The sequence below is a fragment of the Mus caroli genome, unplaced genomic scaffold, assembly GCF_978045245.1.
Source record: "Mus caroli unplaced genomic scaffold, Mus_caroli_1 scaffold_2, whole genome shotgun sequence".
In the NCBI taxonomy this organism is placed as follows: Eukaryota; Metazoa; Chordata; class Mammalia; order Rodentia; family Muridae; genus Mus; species Mus caroli.
Window position 1 is genome coordinate 39,703,389 of NW_028227257.1, and position 24,938 is coordinate 39,728,326.

At 41.4% G+C, this 24,938-nt stretch overlaps 1 protein-coding gene across 4 annotated transcripts in view; it reads left to right on the forward strand.

The window, feature by feature from the left end:
• Sel1l2 (SEL1L2 adaptor subunit of SYVN1 ubiquitin ligase) overlaps nucleotides 1-24,938 on the forward strand; it is a 164,968-nt gene that overhangs the window by 138,999 nt on the left and 1,031 nt on the right. For all 4 annotated transcript variants that reach the window (XM_021150042.1, XM_021150051.2, XM_021150056.1 and 1 more), the window contains 6 exons: nucleotides 5,261-5,323; nucleotides 5,851-5,938; nucleotides 8,358-8,506; nucleotides 9,593-9,758; nucleotides 9,874-9,948; nucleotides 12,748-12,920. In XM_021150042.1, coding sequence (XP_021005701.1) covers nucleotides 5,261-5,323; nucleotides 5,851-5,938; nucleotides 8,358-8,506; nucleotides 9,593-9,758; nucleotides 9,874-9,948; nucleotides 12,748-12,920 — 714 coding nt within the window. The remainder of the gene's footprint in view (nucleotides 1-5,260; nucleotides 5,324-5,850; nucleotides 5,939-8,357; nucleotides 8,507-9,592; nucleotides 9,759-9,873; nucleotides 9,949-12,747; nucleotides 12,921-24,938) is intronic.

A 24,938-nucleotide genomic window follows, 5' to 3' on the forward strand; every position in this document is an offset into this window, starting at 1 on the left:
GAATATATATATAGGCTATATGCAATGCTATATGATCATGGGTGAGAGGTTCATAATGTAAGGACTTCGGTATATTCAGAGGTCCTAAAGCCCGCTTCCCCCATCCCACACCTAGGAACTGGGGACATGCATGCTCTGTCTTCTGATGCTGAAATGTTGGGCATGGTAGAACACAGCTTTAATCCTAGCACTGAGGAAACAGAGGCAGGCAGATCACTATGAGCTTGTGCTATACAGGGCTACATGACGAGACCCAGTCTCAAAGAAAACAAACAAACAAACAAACTAAGCAAAACCCAATAAAAAAATATCTTTGCTATAGACTCAGTGAAGCTGGTATTTATCAGGTCAAACTTAGTATACTATCTTTTCTACACAAGAAATGACCTCATCTGTACTGGCTTATTTTGTGTCAACTTGACACAAGCTAGAGTCATCAGAAAGAAGCCTCAGTTAAGGAAATGCCTCCATGGGACCCAGCTCTAAAGCTCCTCCTCAATTAATAATCAATGGGGGAAGGCCCAGCCCACTGTGGGTGGTGCCATCCTTGGGCTGGTGGACCTGGGTTCTAGAAGAAAGCAAGTTAAACAAACCAGTAAGCATTTCTCCCTCCATGGCCTCTGCATCAGCTCCCGCCTTCAGATTCCCACTCTGTTTACGTTCCAGTACTGTCTTCATTCAGTGATGAACATCGACGTGCAAATGGAAGCCAAATAAACCCTTTTCTCTCCAACTTGCTTTCTGGTCATGGTATTCTGTTGCAACAATAGAACCCCAAGCTAAGACATCATCTAACACCTATTAGCCTAGTCTTGGAAAATGCCCAGATTAACTCTCAGGCAACCAGAGTAGGAAGCATTGTTCTTCTGTCATGTGATTTTATTCTGTAAACTAGCAACCAAGATACATTTGGATCAAGAATTATTTCAACTGTTCTTCATTTTCACACGCCGTGCGTTACCTTAGGAGCCTATTTAGAAAGGAAAAGCAGCCTGTGGCTAATGCTCTTGTGCTTAAATTACTGACAGGCTAGTCTTCAGCACCTCTTGCTTGTAATTTGTATGAAATTGTTGCTCAGAGAAACAGTTATCTAGAATACCATTAGATTAGACAGACAAGGGTGGGGGTGGGATGAAAAGGAAGAACAGAGGACAATCTCTTGTAATCTGGTAAATAATACAGATTTGTTATCCCCAAAAAATAATGCCAAACAGCTGGGTGTGTAAATTAACTCTACTACCCAGGTACTTGAAGATTGTGAGTAGCAGTGACCTAGGCTAGTTATATTAACCTTAGCTTTTCTTCTTTATAAAGGAAGTCTAAAACTGTATTTTAAATAATTCTCAATGGTGTTGGGTGGGCACAGCCACATACTCCATGCCCATTGCCTCAACAACTTGTTAGATTTCCCATATGCATCTCTGTTTTGCAACTTAAAAATAAAATACTGTTCTTAGGGTTGAGCTATGGCTAAGTCAGTAGACTGCTTGCCTGCTTGCCTGGCATGCACAAACCGTGGGTTTACTCTTTAGCACTGCACAAAGCAGATGGATTCTAGTACTCCATAGGTGGAGGCAGTGGGTCAGGAGTTACATATCAAGTTCAAGGCTGATCTGGGCAACCTGTCTCCAAAATTAATGTGTGTGTGTGTGTGTGTGAAGTTTGCTTTAAGATTTTATTGGAACCAGGACATAAAAAATAGTTTACAAACTCTTTTGTCTTGTTAGCTAACATAGAGCACATCAGGCCCAACTGTATCTCCATTCAATTATCACCCTTCCTTCCTTCCTTTCTTCCTTCCTTCCTTCCTTCCTTCCTTCCTTCCTTCCTTCCTTCCTTCCTTCCTTTCCTTCCTTCCTTCCTTCCTTCCTTCCTTCCTTCCTTCCTTCCTTCCTTCCTTCCTTCCTTCCTTTCTCCCTTTAAACCTCATTCTAAGTCCTTCTCCTTCTAAGCAGGGCTCAATCTTTTTTCCCACCACAATGTTTCCCCACATTCCTTTGTTCACAAAATCCTTCCCTTTTGTTGAATTAGCATCTTACCCTCAACTCTGGGATTCTAGACCTTTTTATCCTGTGGCTTCTTTTCTGCTGTCTGAAATCCCTGTCCCCTTGCCTTCAGGAGCACCAGGTCCTATACTGCTAAAGTTCATTAAGCATTGGGTAAATGACCATGTACTCGCTATGGTGATGTCACTTAACTAGGCAAGACCATGGAGCCCTCACACGGAAGTTGGATATTGGGAAGTTAGCTACACGTATGTTTTGTTCTTCACAGAAAGTGCTTTTTTAAAACAGTAAATGTCTCATCAAACTATGAACAGTCAGATCCTTCGCATGGTTCGCTTTGCGGTACCACGTGAGAGATGTGCCACTCTCAAACCTTGCCACCATGTTAGCATGTGACCCATCTGAGATAGGAAAAAATAACTTTGGCTTTGTTTTTTTTGAAAATGGCAAGAGCTGACTGTGCAGAATTACTGTTCAATGTGGTATCAACTGGGGCAGAGAAGCTAATCTGCAGCTACTGTTCCTAGACAAGGTAGACACCTCTGGTTGGCCTCATTCTCCTCTACTCTATCACTGGTGTCATTGACTTGCCCCAGATAGAACTCAATGATAGATCAAAGTATGATGTTACCCAAATCCAGCTTGTCAGACCGGTGAGTTTGACCATGGTTCTCAGTCGTCCTAACAATGCAATCCTTTAAGGTAGTTCCTAACGCTGTGGTAACTCTCAACCATAAAATTATTTTCATTGCTACTTCATAACTGTAATTTTGCTACCATTATAAATCATAATATAAATATCTGATAGACAGGATGGTCTTGGGTGACCCCTGTGAAGGGGTTGTTCATGACCCACAAGTGGAGAAACACTGTCTTAGATGAACATGGGTGACCCCAAAGCAGCCACACCACTGGAAAGACTCAGTGCAGCATAGACAGTGGCTTCATCATAGCTTCATACTCTACACACTCCAGTGAGCTCACAAACCACAAGACAGTGTGCTACTGAGGCCGAATTCCATACACTGGGGAGGAGGGTGTAAACGGAGGAGCTGGAATCTCAAACAGAGAGTCTGGTGGCATCAGTAAGCCAGATTATGAGGGTCTCTTGCTAGAAGCCACAGCCATTCTAATGGTGATAATAATGGCTTTCATAGTAAAAGGATGCATCCAGCAACTCCTTACATCACCAGCACAGAGCATGGAGATGCCAGAGTGGGCAAACCCTGTCTTAAGATTCTAAATATGTGCTCCAGGCTTAATACCATTGAGTTATCCTGTGAAAGAAGGAAAGGCTGGCTGTTATAATCCTCTCCCTTCTTCCGTCCTCTCCTTCCCTCTCCTTTCATTTTTTCAACATTTAAATGATGCCTCCTAGACAGTAGACATACTAGATTTTTCCACACCCATTGCAGTAGGTCTTATTTCCAGACTGGAGTAGCTATTGATTGCTAGAAATCACAGGTAGATGTAAAAGAACAGAGAAGAAAAGACCCAGGCGTACCTTGGTTATAGAATGTTTGTGTTGTTCACAGCCTCAGGATTAATGCCCAGTACAAAACAAACAGCAAGGCCATTTGTGTCACTTGTTTAATATTGATGGAATATCCCAAGGATTCTTTATAAGTCCTTTGAAATGCACAGGCTCAAAGCTGGGATTCTTGAGCTGGTGTTTGAAATATGCCTTCTCTACTCCTGTGCTCTTCCCTGGTCACGGGGGCATGATCTGGCAGCATCCACAAGAACTAAATTTAGGCTGTTAGGAGACACTGGAGAACCTTCTATCAGAATTTAGCTTCCTGAGGAAACTCCGTAAGTCGATAAAACAGATTGACTGACAGATCTGCTAAACAAAAGCCAAGTCGCCAAGGCCTGGCTCCTTACACAGACACCAGAGGGCAAAAGACATGAGGAGCTCTGGTCAGAAAGTCACCAGAGGTGTGTGTGTGTGTGTGTGTGTACACGTGTGTATTGTGTGCACATGCACACGTGCGTGCACATAAAGATCAGAGAACAATTTTCAAGAATCTGTGGATTCCATATGTTCCAGGGCTGGAACTCAAGTGGTTCTACTTGCAACACCAAACAGTTTTACCCAGTGATCCATCTGGCCTGTGAAGAAGTCATTTTAAGGCTCATTCTTCATCCTGGACTAAGACACTAACTACTGATATACCAGATCATGTGCTAGTTGAGCATTGTCTCCCCTTACTGAAAGCGCCCCATTTTAGAGTAAAGAAATGCTAGTTTAGAATCAGGTAGATATTGGTAATGTTATGAGCTGTTGAATTTAAACAAATATATACTATATAACTTAACAAACATAATATATACAAATAATAATGAATTATTACTCTTAGCAGTGGTGGCACTGAAATCCATTGTCCCAAATTGTTATTTGGACATTGATGTCAACTCCCTTTGGCCACATTAGGTAACAATTGTCTGACTAGAACTTCCCATTTTAGAAAACACATACATCCTTTGAGTCTTGGTTCAATATCAACAGCATAATACTTGTCCTCTTTTATCTGTCCACCACAGTCTCAGCTTATTTACTATATTTAGCATGACTAAGAAATTAGACCCACCTAATTGGGCATAGTGCTGCTGGCTTATCACCCTAGCAGTTGGGAGACTGAAACAGGATGCTTGTAGGTTTGAGTACAGCAGGGGTACTTGGTTAGACTTCTAAAACAAACAAACAAAAACAAGTTAAAAATGAAGGGAGGGAGACAGAGAGGGTTAGAGGGAGGGAGGGAGGGGTAGGGAGGGAAGGAGAGAGGGAGGGAGGGAGGGAGGGAGGGAGGGAGGGAGGGAGGGAGGGAGGGAGGGAGGGAGGGAAGGAAGGAAGGAAGGAGGGGAAAGAAAGGTGACCCAGTTCTTTGATGTGGGTCAGATTCCAGGAAGTCTGTACACTAAAAGGCATAGGTTACCTCTTCCTCCTCCCATTGCCTCTTAGGGAATCACTCACAAAGCAAGCACTAAGTGCTGAATGAGAAACTGAATTAACCATCTGACTCCCATTCCCTTTTCTTTTTTCTTTTCTTTTCTTTTCTTTTCTTTTCTTTTCTTTTCTTTTCTTTTCTTTTCTGTCAGAGGGGGTTATAAAAGTGTGGACGGGTACTAAATAGGCCAGAAGACTTTGCCATCTGCCTGAATGATGGCCTTGGCCATTTCTTTCTGGGTACATTTGAAATATTTGAAGGCTTTGTAGTAATTTTCCTTATCACCAATTTTCCAAATTCTTCTAGGGCAACGCAATTGGGCTTCATGGACTTGGTCTCCTTTACTTCCATGGAAAAGGTGTTCCTGTGGTATGTTCAATAAGCTGAGCATCCCTTCAACTTATTGCCAGCATTTGTGGGGTTAAAATTAACAGCCATGCATTAATATATAGGAATTAGTTGTTATTGCTTAGCTAGTCAAACTAGTACATCTGACAGAGAGTTAACTGAGTCAGTAAAATCTCTGTCAAAGAGAGAGGAGCAAACCTGTGACAAGAATAGGAACTGAAGTTGTGTCTGAGGTCACGGGGTCAAGCTAGCTTTGGAAACAGTTGCCTCCTGAGAATTTTATTGGTAGATAAATTTATCTTCTTAGCTTAATATGTCTTTTGAGTGACTTCCCCCCATCTAACAAAACCAACTATTAATACAGACAAATATAATTTATAATTGAATAATTATTTTTTAGAGAATCTAACATAATAATGAAAATGTCATATTTCTGGTGCTATTTTAACAAGCCTATAGGACACTGACTGTACTCTTAAGCTAGAAAGTGGTTGTTATCATGGAGTTATGTACATAGCCTTGAGTAATACAGTGTAATTATCTTGCAGAATTATGGTGAAGCACTTAAATACTTCCAGAAAGCTGCAGAGAAGGGATGGCCTAATGCACAGTTCCAGCTGGGCTTCATGTACTACTGTAGGTACCACAAACACGGCTTCCTTATTTAGAATGATGTATGCACTAGTAAGTCATCTCCTTTTGTAACAAACATAAAAGGTTGGTCTGAGTAGCTTAAAAGAACATTAGGGCATCAGTTTAAAGAGAGCTTTAAAGAACCCTAAAGACTTGGACATAGGTTGAACGAAAGAATAGGGGAATAGAATCAGGATGCCCACTTTTGAGAAGCTGTACTTTGAGGTTAGCCAGCATACACATCCAGAAAAAAAGAGAGGACAAAGCTGAGGAGAAAGATTTGAAACATAAACATATAGGTATAAATTACAAGTAGTTGAACTTGAAAAGGAAAAAGAATGTGAGAGGAAAAAGAGATGTGGCTATTCTCAAATCTGATGATCTTTTTTGGGGCATCTTGACAGGATAAGCTAAAGAAGAGTGGCCATAAAGGGGGCGGGGGGAGTCTGGAAGGGGAGGAGGGGCTAAGAGAGATCCCAAAGGGCAGAAAAGATAGAACTTTTCAGATAGCGTAAATGAATAAGACTGTATGCATTTTTCTGATAATGCAGCACAATGTCTGGTGATAACAGTATTAGTGGAGGAGGAGAGTTGGGGGAGGGGCAGAGGGAAGAGGAAGAGCAAGGGGGGAGGGAAGGAAGAGAGGGAATGAGGAGGGGAAGAAGGAGAAATGACTCCATATCCTTAGTGTTTGGTCAACATTGTTTGGAGAGTCTTGATGGTGATATTGTACTTATTGGAATGGGTTAGGGTGTGAGTGCAAAGTGAGAAAGTCAAGAGTCAAAATGTTATTTCCAAATGTGTGCCTCTGTGAGGAAGACAGAGCCAAAGGGAACAAACTCCAAGAAGGAATTGTTATAAAAATAATAAGAGACATGATGACATTCAAAACAGATAAGAGGGGGTTCTGGGGAAGGTTAGAGGCATTAGAATCCCATTGATCCCTGGGAGGCAGAGGCTTCGTGGTCTTAATAAACAAGTGGGATTTCCCTTCCTGCAGCACTGGAGGGGGTGAAAGATGAGGCGCATAAGCTTATGGTGAGGAGGGAGGTGAGCGAGGAAAGACTAGGTGGGGCTGTCCTCAACTATTTCATCAGCAAAAATACTGCTGCCTTAGAGCAGTAGCGAGGTCGTTAGGATGAGGGGCCTCAGACAGTGATGAATGTTTGCAATAATTCCTGTGTGAGGTTGAAAAGAGGGAGTGGTCAGGACTAATCACCGAGATCTGACGTGCCCTCACCAAGTCCTTCATACCAGAGGTAGAGCCAGGGCAACAGCCAACTCTATCAAGTAAGTCACATCCAGTCAAGAAGTCTGTTGATGTTTTCCACTGTGGTCCAAAAAGAGGACCTGTTTTGTACTGTTTGTGTTTGACATTTCCTAATTCACACCCAAGTCCTCAGTTTAGAATCTGTCCAATTCTTCAATTATACTATTTTATTATTACTATTATTATTATTATTATTCAATCATACTCTTCTGTAGGGAAGAGTAATAGTAATGGCTTTGCCCATTTTACTCCCTCAACATATGGATACCCCACAGCTTACAGCTGAGCAGACTGAATCATATCAAGGCCACACATTCCAAAACTACATAGTCAAGCTGGAATTCAATTTCAAGCAATCTTTTTGCTCTTTTTAATTTTTTTTTTAAATTTACTTATTTACTTATCTATTTAGACATAGGGTTTCACTATGTAGTCCGAGCTGGCCTTGGACTGACCACCCTCATTCTGTAGTCTCCAGAGTGCTATGATTGCAGGTGTGTGCCACTATGCCAGGCTAAGTTACTGTTCTTGCTTAATTCCTGTGTGGCACTGCTGTTAAAAGCCATGAGACTTTATTTAGAGCTGGAAGATATAAATCCAATCTGTGGAAAGCCCCTTCCTTTTCACAAGTGAAGTCTCTAGATGTGGATCACTTGGAAAGAGATATAACTATAGCAAGAGAACTGAGCCAAGAATCTCTCCTGCTAGGGACCTACTGACTGTCCAGCATCAAATGCCTCTCCTTATTCCAATTCTGAGCTTAGACAGAGCTGTTCTTCCTGGCCCTCTATTTGCCTACTCTGTGTTTGTGGATGGTAGAGCTGTGTGTGTGTGTGTGTGTGTGTGTGTGTGTGTGTTCACTTGTGTGTAACAATAATGGTAAGATCTCAGAGTAGCTCTCATGGTCATGCATTACCTCATCTCCCATGTCCATGAAACCAAACAGCCATTTCTTCTTAATTTCCTGAATGGGTAAAGATTCGTAGAGTAACTCAGCCACTTGCCCCCACAACAGTGAATCTGAAGCAGTTTGTCTCATGCCTTGGTGGTCTCTTCCCATCCTGTTCAGACTAGTGGATATCACTATGACCATTATATCCATAAAGCATTATTTTTAGAAAATGAGTAGCTCAAAAGAATCTTCATTTTCAGCTGGCTCTGGAGTATGGAAGGATTATAAGCTTGCCTTCAAATATTTTTACTTGGCATCTCAGAGTGGCCAGCCTCTTGCCATTTATTATCTCGCCGAGATGTACGCAACTGGCACTGGAGTGCTGAGATCATGCAGAACGGCTGTGGAGGTAAACAGGGGTGGCTTTCCTTGGTCTTCCATTGGGCACAGAGGAGGTTGGTGCCTTTGTTTTGGAGCTTTTTATGGCAGTTAGCAGTGAACACCACCATTTGACAGGAAGAAAAACAGCAGCGTAACTTTAAATTGGGGAAGAGAAGGCTAAAAATGACTCTTTCCTCTCTTGAGTTTGCCTCTGAATTCAGTCAAGAAGCTGTTTCAACCTTCACTGGAATGGCAGGGGCAATCTGGCACTCCTGGTGAGAATGGGAGTTGCTACTTGGGAGACTGGAAGAAAGGCTGGATTTAGCATAGAAAAAACATAGCCCACTTCTTCCCAGAAAACAGGGTTCTTAGGTTTTTGATGATTCGGATGACAATTGAGAAAGTGGCTTGGTTCTTTTGGCCTGAGCCAGTAATTTACTTTTCAAAAGGATGCTTTTAGGACCTTAATGCCCTTCATTGATTTATTAAATATGTCCGCTGCACCAGTATAAATACCTCTGCGATGCAATCTGGTCCCTCTGAAACTCGTTTCAAAAGCTGCCAGCTAATAATCTATCTTTAGATGTGCTCCTTTGCCAACTTCCTAATGAATTATGTATGGCTAACCTCTTCTGGTTACATAAGGGCTACTCAGCTAAGCTGACATTTGTCCCCATGGAGCTCTGCACACCTCCCTCCCCGCTTATGTCACCTGTACCCTCCAGCACTGACTCCCCTTCCTCCTCCTTTCCACATCTCTGTAGCCCTGTCCATGCCAAGCCACAGTGCCTTTAAAATGACAGGATCAACAAGGAAGCCCTCCAAATTGATAGTCTTATCCTACCGAATGACCTCCAAGCCAGGAAAGTTTATTATACAAATTAAAAGGACCCTGGGAACGATTTGCTAAAGACAAAACTATCCCTGAGAATCTGCGTGCCTATAAATGTTTTAATTCTTCACCCTAAATAACTTTCAAAAGCCAGGCAGTTTTAGAAAAAAAAAAAAAAAAAAGTTCTTGCCTGCCTGGCCATCAGAAGCTGAAGACTAAGTCCACAGGGCAGGATGTGGGATGACGCTAACTAACCTCTGTGATTTCTCTTCCCATCTTCAGCTTTACAAAGGTGTCTGTGAACTAGGCCACTGGGCTGAGAAATTCCTGACAGCCTATTTTGCCTATAAGGATGGGGACGTAGACTCTTCTCTTATTCAGTACGCATTGCTTGCCGAAATGGGATATGAAGTAGCTCAAAGCAATTCAGCATTCATCTTGGAATCTAGTAAGATAAGATCTTTGCAATTCCCCAACCCTACATATTCATATATGCACACCCCATCCTCATTTAAGCCTATTTTAATGGATGCCCCCCCCCCCCCGTTTTCTTTTTCTTTTAGAAAAAGCTAAAATTCTGGGGAAAGAGAAGATGTATCCAATGGCACTTCTGCTATGGAACCGAGCCGCCATTCAAGGTATAAAACAGATCAAAATAGGCATGTAGCTGGACCCTGCCCATGTCAATTCATCTGATTTGCTTCAGTTGCAGTCTTGGAACAGAGGCAGAGGGTCAAGGTGTCAAGCAGCGGGCACTTCAAATTATACTGCTGTTGGAGGTCAATTCTGAGAATTTGGGGTTTTTTTTTTCATTATTCTCAAAATTCCTTAGTTTAGCAAGCCCTAAGAATTTCTGTCTCCATGGTACCAGAACTGTTGTTTGACTCATGATAATCTAACTCAAGAAAACAGTTTTCTAAGCCTCGCTTTCATCATTCAGTTGTTGGCTTGTTTACTGAGCTAATCTAAGATGTGACCTGTGTATACAGGCAAAATACAGGCAAAATTAATTTTGCACCGACGACGTTTGACTTCTTATCTAAAATAAGCCACTGATGAGGACAAGACACCTCAAACCTTTAACCATCAATATGCTGGGATTTTGGAAAAAGCGAGCGTAAATAAGTGGGAAGATACTTTCTTGGCATTCTCAAGGCATCCCCACTCACTGGTCTCACATGTGGTAAGGAATGTAAACTGTCACTGCCTGGAACAACATTGGCAGGTGGCATTTGAATCACCATGTCCCTTCCAATTTCCCCCCCCCTAAAATTATAGTATTAAAATCAGGGAGATGTTACACAGCTGTCGCGGCTGGCATTTGGATGTGCAAGGGACTCTTGCAGTAAGAGAGCAATTTTATTTCCAATTAGGTTTCTTGAAATCATCTCCTGTTAAGGCTGAATCATCCCTTTTAACAGGAAGTAATAGGATAAAAAAAAAAAAAAGATTCTCAGCTGATGCTAATACGAGGCAGAGGGAGTAAAAACCCTCAATGGTGCCTTTGCAGCCCCAGCTGAGCTGGTAATACAGCAGCGAGCCATCAATGAAATTTTAGTGAAAAATTCTATGTTTTCGAAAATGCAATAAAGACCTTATTTGGTGTGAGAAAACAACGCCAAGCAATCTCTCAGCCATGGCAAATCAGCTCAATTGCAACAAACACACGTTTATTTCAAGCCAGGAAATGACATGGAGATTGGAACAAAGAAAAATTGAAAATGAGGAGACATTAATATTAAACAGCACACACACACGTTAGGTTGCTGAAAATAATCATGTGTCACCAAAGGTCAGATGTGCCCATTCTCAAAGCTATAGCTGCTTGCTGAGTGGCTCACAAGAGGTAGGAAATCTAATGATGAAAACTTCCAATTAGTCACGAATGCTTCTTTTAGCAGCTGCCTCAAGTGAAGAGGGTACCGAGCCATCGGGGCTCAAACACCACCGTGCATCTATGGAATTGAAATAGAAATCTCTCTAGTCAACCAATCCATCCAGGAGCCTGTCAGATTTGCCACATGCATTTAGGATACCATGACTCTGAGGACAGGCTCACCCACTGCTCTCTCTTCTCAGAGGCTTGGGGGTTCCTCCTCTTAACTGCAAAGTTTAAGAACACACAACTTTCCTATCCCTTTGTGACTATGGCCAAGAGGAAGTATTGGGTTCAGGATGACAGCTTTGAACAAGATTGGAGATGGAGTGGGTTTCTCTTTGGGGCATCATGACTCTCCTGGCCTCTGTAGTTACCTTTGCTTGAGTACCATTCCTATCAGCCCTTGCTTCCACTCATCTAGACATTCTGTATGGATTACATAGGAAGCTAACTCTGAAACCTAATGTTTTCATTATCTTAGGAATTTTGAAACATTAGCTCTGCCCAGAGGGAAACAAAGATGGTTCATGGTATCACATCTCTTTAAAGTATTTGTGCTTTCATAGGAGACACTAGGAGTAACACTTTAAAAAAATTAAGCCACTGGACTGGGCCAAATGGACAGAGAATTTTAGAAGGAGTCTTATATCTCAGGATATACCTCAGACCCTACTACACATGGCTCCCATTTTCCAAAAAGCCCAGGTTTTATGAAGGGTTGGCCCCAGCTGAGACAAATGTCCAACTTGAAGTTTTCATCCTTTAAACCCACACTAGAGAAGGCTAGCCATCACCCAAGACAGACAGACAGACAGACAGACAGACCAGCAGGTAGACAGGCAGGCACAAATGCACGCATGCACACACACAGTGAGAGAGACAGAGAGACAGAGAGAGATGCAGAGAGAGAGAAATACACACACATACACACTTAAAAGCCATTTCTAAGTGGCCTTCCAAAAATGATGTCACATATCTTTAAAAGTAATGTCAGTTCCCCTCTCCTTGCTATATAATCTACATATTCACGTTTGTTGGGGAGTAATATCCTAAATTACCTCTGGCAAAGGCATTTTCTAAAAATATCCCAGCATGTTTGTCTAATCATTCCATAAATATTTATCAAGTACCATGCTAGGCTCCAGAACAATCTTAGTAATTAAGAGCCTTGTGGTTCTTGCCTTGCCCTCACAGGGCTACTGACAGATGAGAGCAGGGCTTTGGAAAGGGAGTCTAGGGACAGGAAAGATGGGGTTCAGTTTTCTACGAGTTGTCATATCTCCAAACTATGAATTTTAAAGGTAAAATGTGCCATTTGTCATTTCTTTCAGAACATTATAAGCATGAGTATTATCTTGCAATGAAGACTGCTAGCATTAAGCAGTATATCTTATGTTTCATAGAGTACATGTAATCTTGAAATCGAGATTTTAAATATTTCATGTGCATTCATGCAATCATACAAATATGTTTGGCATTTTTACAGCTTATTAGATTGACTTACTGAGAACTTTACGTGAATCCCTTGTGATTTTTCTCTTTCTGCTATTTCTCTCAGGGAATGCTTTTGCTAGAGTAAAAATTGGAGATTACCATTACTATGGCTACGGGACTAAGAAGGACTACGAAACAGCAGCCACACACTACAGCATCGCAGCAGACAAGCATCACAGTGCACAAGCAATGTTCAACCTGGCATATATGTATGAACATGGCTTGGGGATTGCAAAGGTAATTGCATTGGTTCAAAGCTAATAATGACAGCTGTGTGAGAAGGGAAAAGTTCTGTTAGGAATTTCATTAATGTCATTAATGTAGAAAAAGGAAGAGTCCCTCTCCCTGGAGTTCACACATACAACTATACTATTAACTTCATCTCCATTTATACCACAAACATAATGAGTAAAAGAGATCTGGAGCCAATCCAATTCATACATTCCTTGTTTTCCCAACCCATATTTCTGTAGTGAGTCCTTTCTCCGCTTCTTCACAGCCAGGACTTATGCACTGGCATCTCCACCAACTCCTTAACTGTCAGTTGTAACAGCAAACTGAAATGAGATCCAGGCTGGAGATGAAGGTGCCTATGTGTTGACCCAGAAACATCTCACAGAACAGCCAATATCTTCATGACACCATACTGAGCACTCTAGAGAGGGAGGCCTCAGAGACCATATCTGGCTTGTGGCATATTTATTAATGAAACAATGCTAACACTGCAGGTGCTGGTGGGGAAAACCCCTTAGTCAGTGGGAAGAATCAGGCAGAAGACGGATTATGAGTCTGAAAGGCAGAGTAGGTATGTTAAATTCACATGCCAAGAAATTTAAAAACGAGATAAACAGTTTTAGTTAGATGTGATTATATGTGTGTGTATGTGTATATGTGTATGTATATATATGTATTACATATATGTATGTATATATATGTGTGTGTATGTATATGTATATACACACATATATATAAGAATGTGTGTATGCATATGTATAAAATCTTGCTACTCATACAGCCTTTTGATGAGGTAAGCACTCCTTGCTTGTTGTGTACATCAGGAATCCACATTGGCAGAGATCACGTCATTTGGCCAAGTCTGCAGAACTCTCTTGTGGTGGATCCAGAATGTCATGCAAGGCATGTCTGATTCCAAGCATTTCAGGGGAAAACAAAACAAAACACTAATGGGACCGTCTTAGTAATCAAGCAGGGTTCTCTTCGGTGTTTATATTCCCAACTGTCTCTAGAGTGAAATACTGTAGAGACTATTGATTCTCTGTGCTTTCTTCTTCAATCCAGTAATACTAGCAATTGAGAATGGTTGGTAGGGAGTTCGCTGAGACCCACTGACCCAGCACTCTCCAGCCAAAGCTTCTTATTCAGGCAGGGACTGCCTAGCGGAGCAGACCCCATTGTCTTGTGTCACTGTAGCCTGCCTTTACCTGAGGAGTTTTCATCAGCCTCAGCACCCTGAACAAGAAAACATCAACTCCAAATGCTGCCCCTATGAGAATATGTTAGCTTCCTTTGATGGTAAAATGGACAGGAGTGAATGGCTAAGAGCCTCCACCACCCACTGTCACCCACATCGGTGAATGGAACTAATGAGAGCCGGCCTACCCCCAACTTAGAGGATTACATGAGCAAGCCTGTGTGAGAAGGCTTTGTAGTCAAACAGTGTGTGGAGTGACCGCCATTTAGGTCAGAAGGAAATTTGAACAATTGCTAAGGTTTCAACAAGATCAAAGTTTTTATTCACAATTCCTCATATGAAACACCACAACCCAAGAAACACTGTGTACAGAAAATGTACAAATGACCCCACTCGATCCGTTCCTTCAGTTCTCTCTCCTATCCCCAGTGATTCAAAAACAGGATTCACTCTCCTGACAACCACATCCTTACCACAGTGAGGCCATTTTCACCTGTGTCCCTGGAGGCAGAAGGAACGTCCTCTCAAGATATGTGGTGGAGACTGCAGGAGAGGACACGATGCCTAGGGCCCAGCTGTTGGACCACACTAGATCCTTTGGTTCCCCTCCAGAGTCGCCAGTGTACCTCTTTGCTGGGCACTTCCTTCACAAATCAGATAGCAGCTGTTGGTTGCCCGTTCTTCTCTCTGCCCACTTTTCCTTTCTTCCTGCCAGATTCCTCTTAACTCACAGATCCATCTGTCTGATCAGTTTTCCTCACATGAAGTCTCCTGGTCTTTTGTTTGTGTTTTGATTTGACAGAAAGTATCTACATTAAAAACCAGAGGTGCGGTTGGAGACAAATAAAACCAGACAAAGAGAGAAACAAATATAGGAAACCGGGGGGGGGGGGGGGGGGGGCTGTATTCAGACCTAGATACCAGGATGTTAGATTTATCCGATGAGAGATCTCTGGGTTAATCAAGTATTCAGGGCAAAGTCTCATTATCCCATAGCCAAATTAGTAAAGTGACTCTAAATTTCAAAATAAGCATCCCGATGAGTTCAAGCCCCAAACTTATTCCAAAGGGGGAAGGGGGAAGGACGAGAAGGAGGGGGGAGGGGGAGGGGGAAGGGGAGAAGGAGGAGGGGGGGAGGAGCGGGGAAGGAGAAGGAGGAAGGTGGCCCTTCAGCTACTGTAGCATTTCTTCAGTTCCGTTCTTCTCAATCCTCACTACCAAGCCTCGAGCAAACCAGTGAGAGAAATGAGTGTAATATCATTTCCAGAGAGTTTCCGAGAATGAAACAAGGCTGGTGGGATCATGTTTTGTAAACCCTTCGCATTTAAGGGATGAAAGTGAGGTATAAACCAATTCTTGTGGAATCGGTGTAAAATGTGAGCCACTGAGCTGAGGTGCTTCTCAGTGAAGCTAGCAGGATAAGTTGCAAGCCTTACCTCAGGCCACCTTGTTGTCTAAATCCCTTCTCTGCAGGAGCTTCGAATGTAGTCCCCCACATCCTCTTAAACTCCCTAGAATGACAAACCAAAGAACGATTCCTCCAAAGTTCACCCTGGGGAATTAATGAGTTTTGGAGGGCTTTACTTACAGAACCCAGATCAGGAGTCACCGACAGAACAGTGGGTGACCCCAACGCAGCCACGTTGGCAAATTTTCATCCAGCATAGTTGTTGACTTCTTCAAAGATAAAAGATGGACGCCCTTCACCTGGTCCTCCCAAGCTCATAAACTCTAGTGCCTCCCTGAGGCCACATGCAAATAGTACAGAACTGCAAACAAATGGCTGGGAGAAGCAGCGGATGGCGAACTGAAGGCCCATGACCTGCCCCTACTCCTCCACAGTCTACCAGCCCAGTTCTAAGGGTCACCTGCAAGCAGACTCAGCTACCTGATGAAGATGGTGGCAGTTTTGCTGGGTGCATGGTGCTGATAAACATGCCTGGAATGAAATTAACCGGGGATGTGAACTTAAAAAATTAAGCAACAAGTTACTATGAGACTTTTTGTCAGTTCATATTTTTAAAATTACTTCAGGAGCTTAACCATGAGCAAAGCCATTCCAACGGTCTCTACTCTGGATCAGGTCTGAATTTTTGATCACCATGGCCTGTTGCGAAGGTTACTTGGCGCCTTCAATTCTTATGTTCTCTCATAACACTTCTGCTAAATACTTCTGCCTGTTAGAGACCTACAATCGCTAGTCCTTAGACCATTTGCGGAGGAATGCCTGCCTACTTAGACTACATTTCCCAGCATCCTTTGCATCCATGTGTCCTGTCCTCAGAGTTTGAGCGAAAGCAGTGAGGCACTTGTGCTAAGGAATGGGGCTTCTCCCTAAATTGCTTTGCACTTTGTTGTTGGAACACAGCAGAAAGCAGCAGAGGCTCTAGAAAAAAATGCAGAACCACTAAATGAAAAGAGCCAAGTTCCTTAAGTACCAGCAAAGAAAATCCTCTATCACCCAGGAACATCCACACTAAAATGTTGACTAAAGTTAAAAACAAACTTTTCGGTATTGTGTCCCTGGATTTGGGGAGTTGATTTGTTACAATTGTTATCAATACCTTAGGAATACTTAATTCATCAAACGCTGCTATCTTCTTGTTGATAAAGTATAACTCCTTCTAACCGTTACCTCTCTTACTCTCCCAATCCCCCAAAAGCAATGCTGATAGACAAAAACACAAATTGAAAATATCTTACTAGCATTATAAATCCTAGACTTCTTACTTTAAGTTCAATGCCTTCTTTCACTTAATTGTTTTTGAGAACAATAGCCTCATATGTCACTTTTCTTCTAAATACATTCTAGGCTATATATTCCTTCTTTTCAAAATCCCTCGATATGTTCCCAGGTTGAAACGCCGTCTACTTCTAGAATGACACGTTACTGCAGTCTATCTTTCATTCACACATTTGTGTACTGCCCAGATGATTGCTCATATTATGAAGTGGTGGGCTTGGCTCTGGGGTCATGAACGAAATAAAACAATCATCTCCAAAGAGTTATAATACCCCCTGGAAAGAGCATATCATATTCTGGAAGATTGTATATGAACCAGTATCAGCAGTTACCTCAACACAGTAGGGTTATGGTGAACGGTTTTCCTACCCAGTTCTATAATATCAGAGTTTTCCCTAATTTCCAAGTGATATATTCATAATTAGAAAATGAAAATAAATTACTCATACATCCAGTTTTTAGTTCACATGGTCTATTCCCTTATAAGAAATTTTGGGTGATATAAAATATTAGGGCCTGGAGAACTCAAGTGCCAGGCTTCCCTCTTTGACCTACTGTAGGAAGCTATTTTGAACATACACACATACTAATCAGTACTGTGTCACAGCAGATATTTTAGTTGGAACATGAACTTAAAAAGTGTCAGAGACAGATGATGCACTTAACCTAAACTGCTGAATTTCAAGTAAAATATAAACTCCCATGTACTGCATGAAAGTTACATCTAAGTGGATTGGCTAAAATCCCTAGTTTGCTGAGTTCTGGGCATCCTTAGAGTAATATATATCAAAAGAAGAAGAAAAAAAAATGCTGTACTGGTGCCAACATTTTGCTAAATAAGGTCAAAGAATGATGAGTCATTTCTAGGGTTTAGTGTGTTGTGCATGGAGTCAGAGGACAGCTTTGTGGAGTTGGTTCTCCTTACATTTTTATGTGGGCTCCATGTTGCAAGTAATTAAAATTCAGGAGATTATTTGGGACAAATCTTCCCAGCAGAACCCTGATCTGTGCTATTAATTCCAGCCTATTCTCTGTGTGTTCATAGGTTAGTAATAGCATGAAGCTTCTAATGGCTCTATCAGCCCATACCTGGAAGCCATATTGACTCAACTGTCCTAGAGATAGGCAGCTTTTGAGAAGGCCATCCTCTGCAACATAAGCAGCTAGAGCCATGTGTACTCCTTTGTTGATGCTTTAGTCCCTAGGGACCCCTGGAGGACTGGTTGGTTGATATTGTTGTTCTTCCTGTGGGGTTACAATCCCCTTCAACTCCTTCAGTTCTTTCTCTAACACCTCTATTGGGGACCCCAAGCTCAGTGCAATGGTTGGCTATGAGCATGCGTCTCTGTATTTGTAAGGCTCTGGCAGGACCTCTTAGGAGACAGCCCTATCAGGCTCCTTTCAGCATGCATTTCTTGGCACCCACAATAGTGTCTGGATTTGGTGACTGTATATGGGATGAATCCCCTGGTGGGACAGTCTCTGGGTGGCCTTTCCTTTAGTTTCTATCTATGCTTTATCTCCATATTTGCTCCTATAAGTATTTTGTTCTCCTTCTAAGAAGGACCAAAGCACCCACACTTTGATCTTCCTTCCTCTTGAGCTTTATGTGTTCTGTGAATTGTATCCTGGTTATTTGGAGCTTTGGGGATAATATCCACTTATCAGTGAGTGTACACCATGTGTGTCCTTTTGAGATTGGGTTACTTCACTCAGGGTGGTAATTTCTAGTTTTATACATTTGCCTAAGAATTTCATGAATTCATCATTTTTGATAGCTGAGTACTCCATTGTGTAAATGTACCACATTTTCTGTATCTATCCCTCTGTTGAGGGACATCTGGGTTCTTTGCAGCTCCTGGCTGTTAAAAATAATGCTGCTATGCACATACTGGAGCCTTATGACATGTTTGAGCATAATCTGGGTATATGCCCAGGAATGGTATAGCTGGGTCTTCAGGTAGTACTATGTCCAATTTTCTGAGGAACAGTCAAACTAACTTCCAGAATGGTTGTACCAGCATGCAATCCCACCAGCAACGGAGGAGTGTTCCATTTTCTCCACATCCTCACCAGCATCTGCTGTCACCTGAGTTTTGGATTTTAGCCATTCTGTCTGGTGTGAGGTGGAATCTCATCGTTATTTTGATTTGCGTTTCCCTGATGACTAAGAATGTTGAACATTTCTTTAGGTGCTTCTCAGCCATTTGATATTCCTCAGTTGAAAATTCTTTGTTTAGCTCTGTACCCATTTTTTAAATAGGGTTATTTGATTTTCTGGACTCTTAACTTCTTGAGTTCGTTGTATATATTGGATATAAGCCCCCAATCAGATGTAGGATTGATAAAGATCTTTTCCCAATCTGTTGGTTGTCTTTTTGTCCTATTGACAGTGTCCTTTGCCTTGCAGAAGCTTTGCAATTTTATGAAGTCCCTTTGTCTATTGTTGGTCTTAGAGCATAAGCCATTGGTGTTCTGTTCAGGAATTTTTCCCCTGTGCCCGTGTGTTCGAGGCTCTTCCCCACTTTCTCCTCTATAAGATTCAATGTATCTGGTTTTATGTGGAAGTCCTTGATCCAGTTGAACTTGAGCTTTGTACAAGGAGATAAGAATGGGTCGATTTGCATTTTTCTACATACTACCAGTTGAACTAGCACCATTTGATAAAAATGCTGTCTTTTTTCCACTGGGTGGTTTTAGCTTTTTTGTCAAAGATCAATTGACCATATGTTTGTGGGTTCATTTCTGAGTCTTCAATTCTATTCCATTGATCTCTCTGCCTGTCTCTGTACCAACACCATACAGTTTTTACCACTATTGCTCTGTAGTACAGCTTGAGGTCAGGGATGGTGATTCCCTCAGAGGTTCTTTTATTGTTGAGAATAGTTTTCGCAATCCTGGGTTTTTTGTTATTCCAAATGAATTTGCAAATTGCTCTTTCTAACACTATAAAGAATTGATTTGGAATTTTGATGGGGATCACATTGCATCTGTAGATTGCTTTTGGCAGGATGGCCATTTTTATTATATTAATCCTGCCAATCTATGAGCATGGGAGATCTTTCCATCTTCTGAGATCTTCGATTTATTTCTCCAGAGACTTGAAGTTCTTGTCATATAGATCTTTCACTTGCTTAGAGTCACACCAAGGTATGTAATATTATTTGTGACTATTGTGAAGGGTGTTGTTTCCCTAATTTCTTCCTCAGCCTGTTTATCCTTTGAGTGGAGAAAGGGTACTGATTTGTTTGAGTTAATTTTATTATTTATTTATTTATTATTTACTTATTTGGTTTTTTGAGGCAGGGTGGTTTCTCTGTGTAGCCCTGGCTGTCCTGGAACTCACTCTGTAGACCAGGCTGGCCTCGAACTCAGAAATCCACCTGCCTCTGCCTCCCAAGTGCTGGGATTAAAGGTGTGTGCACCATTTTATATGCAGTCACTTTGCTGAAGTTGTTTATCAGCTTTAGGAATTCTCTAGTGGAATTTCTAGGGTCACTTAAGTATATGATCATAGCATCTGCAAATAGTGATATTTTGACTTCTTCCTTTCCAATTTGTATCCCTTTGGCCTCCTTTTGCTGTTTAATTGCTCTACCTAGAACATCGAGTATTATATTGAATAGATAGGGAGAAAGTGGGCAGCCTTGTCTAGTCCCTGATTTTAGTGAGATTGCTTCAAGTTTCTCTCCCTTTAGTTTGATGTTGGCTACTGGTTTCCTGTATATTGCTTTTACTATGTTTAGGTATGGACCTTGAATTCCTGATCTTTCCAAGAGTTTTAACATAAAGGGATGCTGAATTTTGTCAAATGCTTTTTCAGCATCTAATGAAATGATCATGTGGTCTTTTTCTTTCAGTTTGTTTATGTAGTGGATTACATTGATGGTTTTCCATATATTGAACTATCCCTGCATCCCTGGGATGTAACATACTTGATCATAGTAAATGTACATCTTGACATGTTCTTGGATTCTGTTGGCAAGAATTTTATTGAGTAATTTTGCATCAATGTTCATAAGGGAGATTGGTTTGAAGTTCTCTTTCGTTGTTGGATCTTTGTGTGGTTTAGATATAAGTGTAATTGTGGCTTCATAGAACAAATTGGGTAGATTACCTTTTGTTTCTATTTTGTGGAACAGTTTGAAGAGCATTGGTATTAGGTCTTCTTTAAAGGTCTGATAGAATTCTGCACTAAACCCATCTGGTCCTGGACTTTTTTTTGGGGGGGGGAGACTATTAATGACTGTTTCTATTTCTTTAGGAGTTATGGGACCATTTAGATGGCTTATCTGACACTGTTTTAACTTTAGCACCTTGTTTGTGTCTAGAAAACTGTCCATTTCATCCAGACTTTCTAATTTAGTTGAGTATAAGCTTTTGTTGTAGGATCTGATGATGTATTTCCACAGTTTCTGTTGTTATGCCTCCCTTTTGATTTCTGAGTTTATTAATTTGGATATTGTCTCTGTGCCCTCTGGTTAGCCTGTTTTTTATCTATCTTGATTTTCTCAGAGAACCAGCTCCTGGTTTTGTTGATTCTTTGTTCAGTTCTTTTTGTTTTGTATTTGGTTGATTTCAGCCCTAAGTTTGATTATTTCTTGATGTCTACTCCTCTTGGGTATATTTGCTTCTTTTGTTCTAGAGCTTTCATGTGTGCTGTCAAGCTGCTAGTGTAAGCTCTCTCCAGTTTCTTTTTGGAGGCACTTAGAGCTATGAGTTTACCTCTCACCACTGCTTTCATTGTGTCCCATAGGTTTTGATAGGGCGTGTCTTCAATTTCATTAAATTCTAAAAAGTCTTTTAATTTCTTTATTTCTTCCTTGACCAAATTATCATTGAGTAGAGTGTTTTTCAGCTTCCATGTGTATATGTGTCTTTTGTTGATTTTGTTGGAATTTAAGATCAGCCTTAATCTGTGGTGATCTGATAGGGTGCATTGAATTATTTCAATATTCTTATATCTGTTGAGGCCTGTTTTGTGACAAATTATATGGTCAGTTTTGGAGAAGATACCATGAAGTGCTGAGAAGAAAGTATATTCTGTTGCTTTGGGATGAAATATTCTATAAATATCTGTTAGAGCCATTTGGTTCATAACTTCTGTTAGTTTCACTGTGCCTCGATTAGTTTCTGTTTCCATGATTTGTCCATTGCTGAGAGTGATGTGCTTTGAGCTTTAGTAAAGTTTCTTTTATGAATGTGGGTGCCCTTGCATTTGGAGCATAGATGTTCAGAATTGAGAGTTCATCTTGGTAGATTTTTTCTTTGACCAGTATGAAGTCTCTTTCCTTATGCTTTTTGATAACTTTTAGTCCATTTTATTCGATATTAGAATGGCTACTCCGGCTTGTTTCTTGGGACCACTTGCTTGGAAAATTGTTTTCCAGCCTTTTACTCTAAGGTAGTGTCTACCTTTGTCACTGAGGTGTGTTTCCTGTATGCAGCAAAATGTTGGGTCCTGTTTATATATCCAGCCTATTAGTCTATGTCTTTTTATTAGAGAATTGAGTCCATTGATGTTAAAAGATACTAAAGAAAAGTGATTGTTACTTCCTGTTTTTGTTGTTGTTGTTAGAGGTGGAATTATGTTTATGTGGCTATCTTCTTTGAGGTTTGTTGAAAGATTACTTTCTTGCTTTTTCTAGGGTCTAGTTTCCCTCCTTGTGTTAGTGTTTTCCATCTATTCTCCCTTGTAGGGCTGTATTTGTGGAAAAATATTGTGTAAATTTAGTTTTGTCATGGAATATCTTGGCTACTCCATCTATGGTGATTGAGAGTTTTTCTGGATATAGTAGTTTGGGCTGGCATTTATGTTCTCTTAGGGTCTGTATGACATCTGCCCAGGATCTTCTAGCTTTCATAGTCTCTGGTAAGAAGTCTAGTGTAATTCTGATAGGTCTGCCCTTATATGTTACTTGACCTTTATCCCTTACTGCTTTTAATACTTTCTTTGTTTAGTGCATTTGGTGTTTTGATTATTATGTGATGGGAGGAAATTCTTTTCTAGTCTAGTCTATTTTGAGTTCTGTAGGCTTCTTGTATGTTCATGGGTATCTCTTTCTTTAGGTTAGGGAAGTTTTCTTCTATAATTTTGTTAAAGATACTTACTGGCACTTTAAGTTGGGAATCTTTATTCTCTTTTCTACTTATTATCCTTAGGTTTGGTCTTCTCATTGTGTCCTGGATTTCCTGGATATTTTGGGTTTGGAGTTTTTTGCATTTTGCATTTTCTCTGACTGTTGTGTCAATATTTTCTATGGTATCTTCTGCTCCCAAGATTCTCTCTTCTATCTTTTGTATTCTCTTGGTGAAGCTTGCATCTATGACTTCTGATCTCTTTCCTAGGTTTTCTAACTCTAGGATTGTCTTCCTTTGTGATTTCTTTATTGTTTCTATTTCCATTTTTAGATCTTGGATGGTTTTGTTCATTTCCTTTGCCTGTTTGTTTTTGTTTTCCTGTAATTCTTTAAGAGATTTTTGTGTTTCCTTTTTAAGGGATTCTACCTGTTTACCTGTTGTCTTAGTCAGGGTTTCTATTCCTGCACAAACATCATGACCAAGAATCAAGTTGGGGAGGAAAGGGTTTATTTGGCTTACACTTCCACACTGCTGTTCATCACCAAAGGATGTCAGGACTGGAACTCAAGCAGGTCAGAAAGCAGGAGCTGATGCAGAGGCCACGGAGGGATGTTCTTTACTGGCTTGCCCTCCTTTGGCTTGCTCAGCCTACTCTCTTATAGAACCCAAGACTACCAGCCCAGGGATGGTCCCACCCACAAGGGGCCTTTCCCCCTTGATCACTAATTGAGAAAATGCCTTACAGTTGGATCTCATGGAGGCATTTCCTCAACTGAAGCTCCTTTCTCTGTGATAACTCCAGCTGTGTCAAGTTGACACAAAAATAGCCAGTACACCTGTGTTCTCCTATATTTCTTTAAGGAAGTTATTTATGTCCTTCTTAAAGTCCTCTATCATCATCATGAGAACTGATTTTAGATCCAGTCTTGCTTTTTCTGGTGTGATGGTGCATCCAGGATTCATTATGGTAGGAGAATTTGGTTCTGATGATGCCAAGTAACCCTGGTTTCTGTTGCTTATGTTCTTATGCTTGCCTCCCACCATCTGAATATCTCTAGTGCTACCTGCCCTTGCTATCTGACTGGAGCCTATCCTTCCTGAAATCCTGGTTATGTCAGAACTCCTCATAGTCAAGCTGTCTCTGTGATCCTGTGATCCTTAGATTCGGGTGTGTCAGAGTTCCTGGCAGTCAAACTGCCTCTGAGACCCTGAGATCCTGGTGTGACCAAGCTCCTGGGATCCTGGGATCCTATCTGTGTTAGAGCACCTGGGATTTGAGCCTACTTTGGGCACTCTGGTACTGGCTGCAAAGTTCTTGCCCAAGGTTAAACCGGTGCAGCCTGGAAAGAACCCAAGCTACTGGTCGGGTGGGGTTCCTATGTACATGGATCCTGCTGGTCACAGTCACTTCCGGTGGTGTTGGAACAGATGTTGTATCCTGCTTACCCCTGATCCTAAGATACTGAGCATGCTAGAGCACCTGGGAGTGTAGCCTCCTCTAGGTGCTGTGGCTCCCTGTAGTTGTTAAGACCAAGCTTCCTGTTTCTTTGCAGGCTCTTTGAGTTGCTTCTGATTCTTTCCATGTGATCCCCACCCCACCCCCCAACACCTCTACATACCAACCACCCCTTACACCCCAACCACCCCACACCCCCACACCCCAACCACCCCACACCCCCACACCTCCACCTCCCTGTGTAACAAGTTGAGTTCCTCCCATACTTTTAATCTCCTTCTCCTGCTACACCTGACTTTTTTTTTTTTTTTTTTTGCTTTTAGTCACAATATGCTTGGGTTTAAGGCCTCTATGATTATTATATGGAGTCAACATGGATAGTCAAAAGAATCTATTTTAAGGTCTATAACTTTCTATTTTCAAAATTCCCCTTGCTATATATGGCATGACACATCCTCAGGTCACCAAACATAACTTGTGGTATTTCTAACAACAGTTTCTGATTTGTGAGAACCTATACCTGATGAAGATGGTCCATTTTCT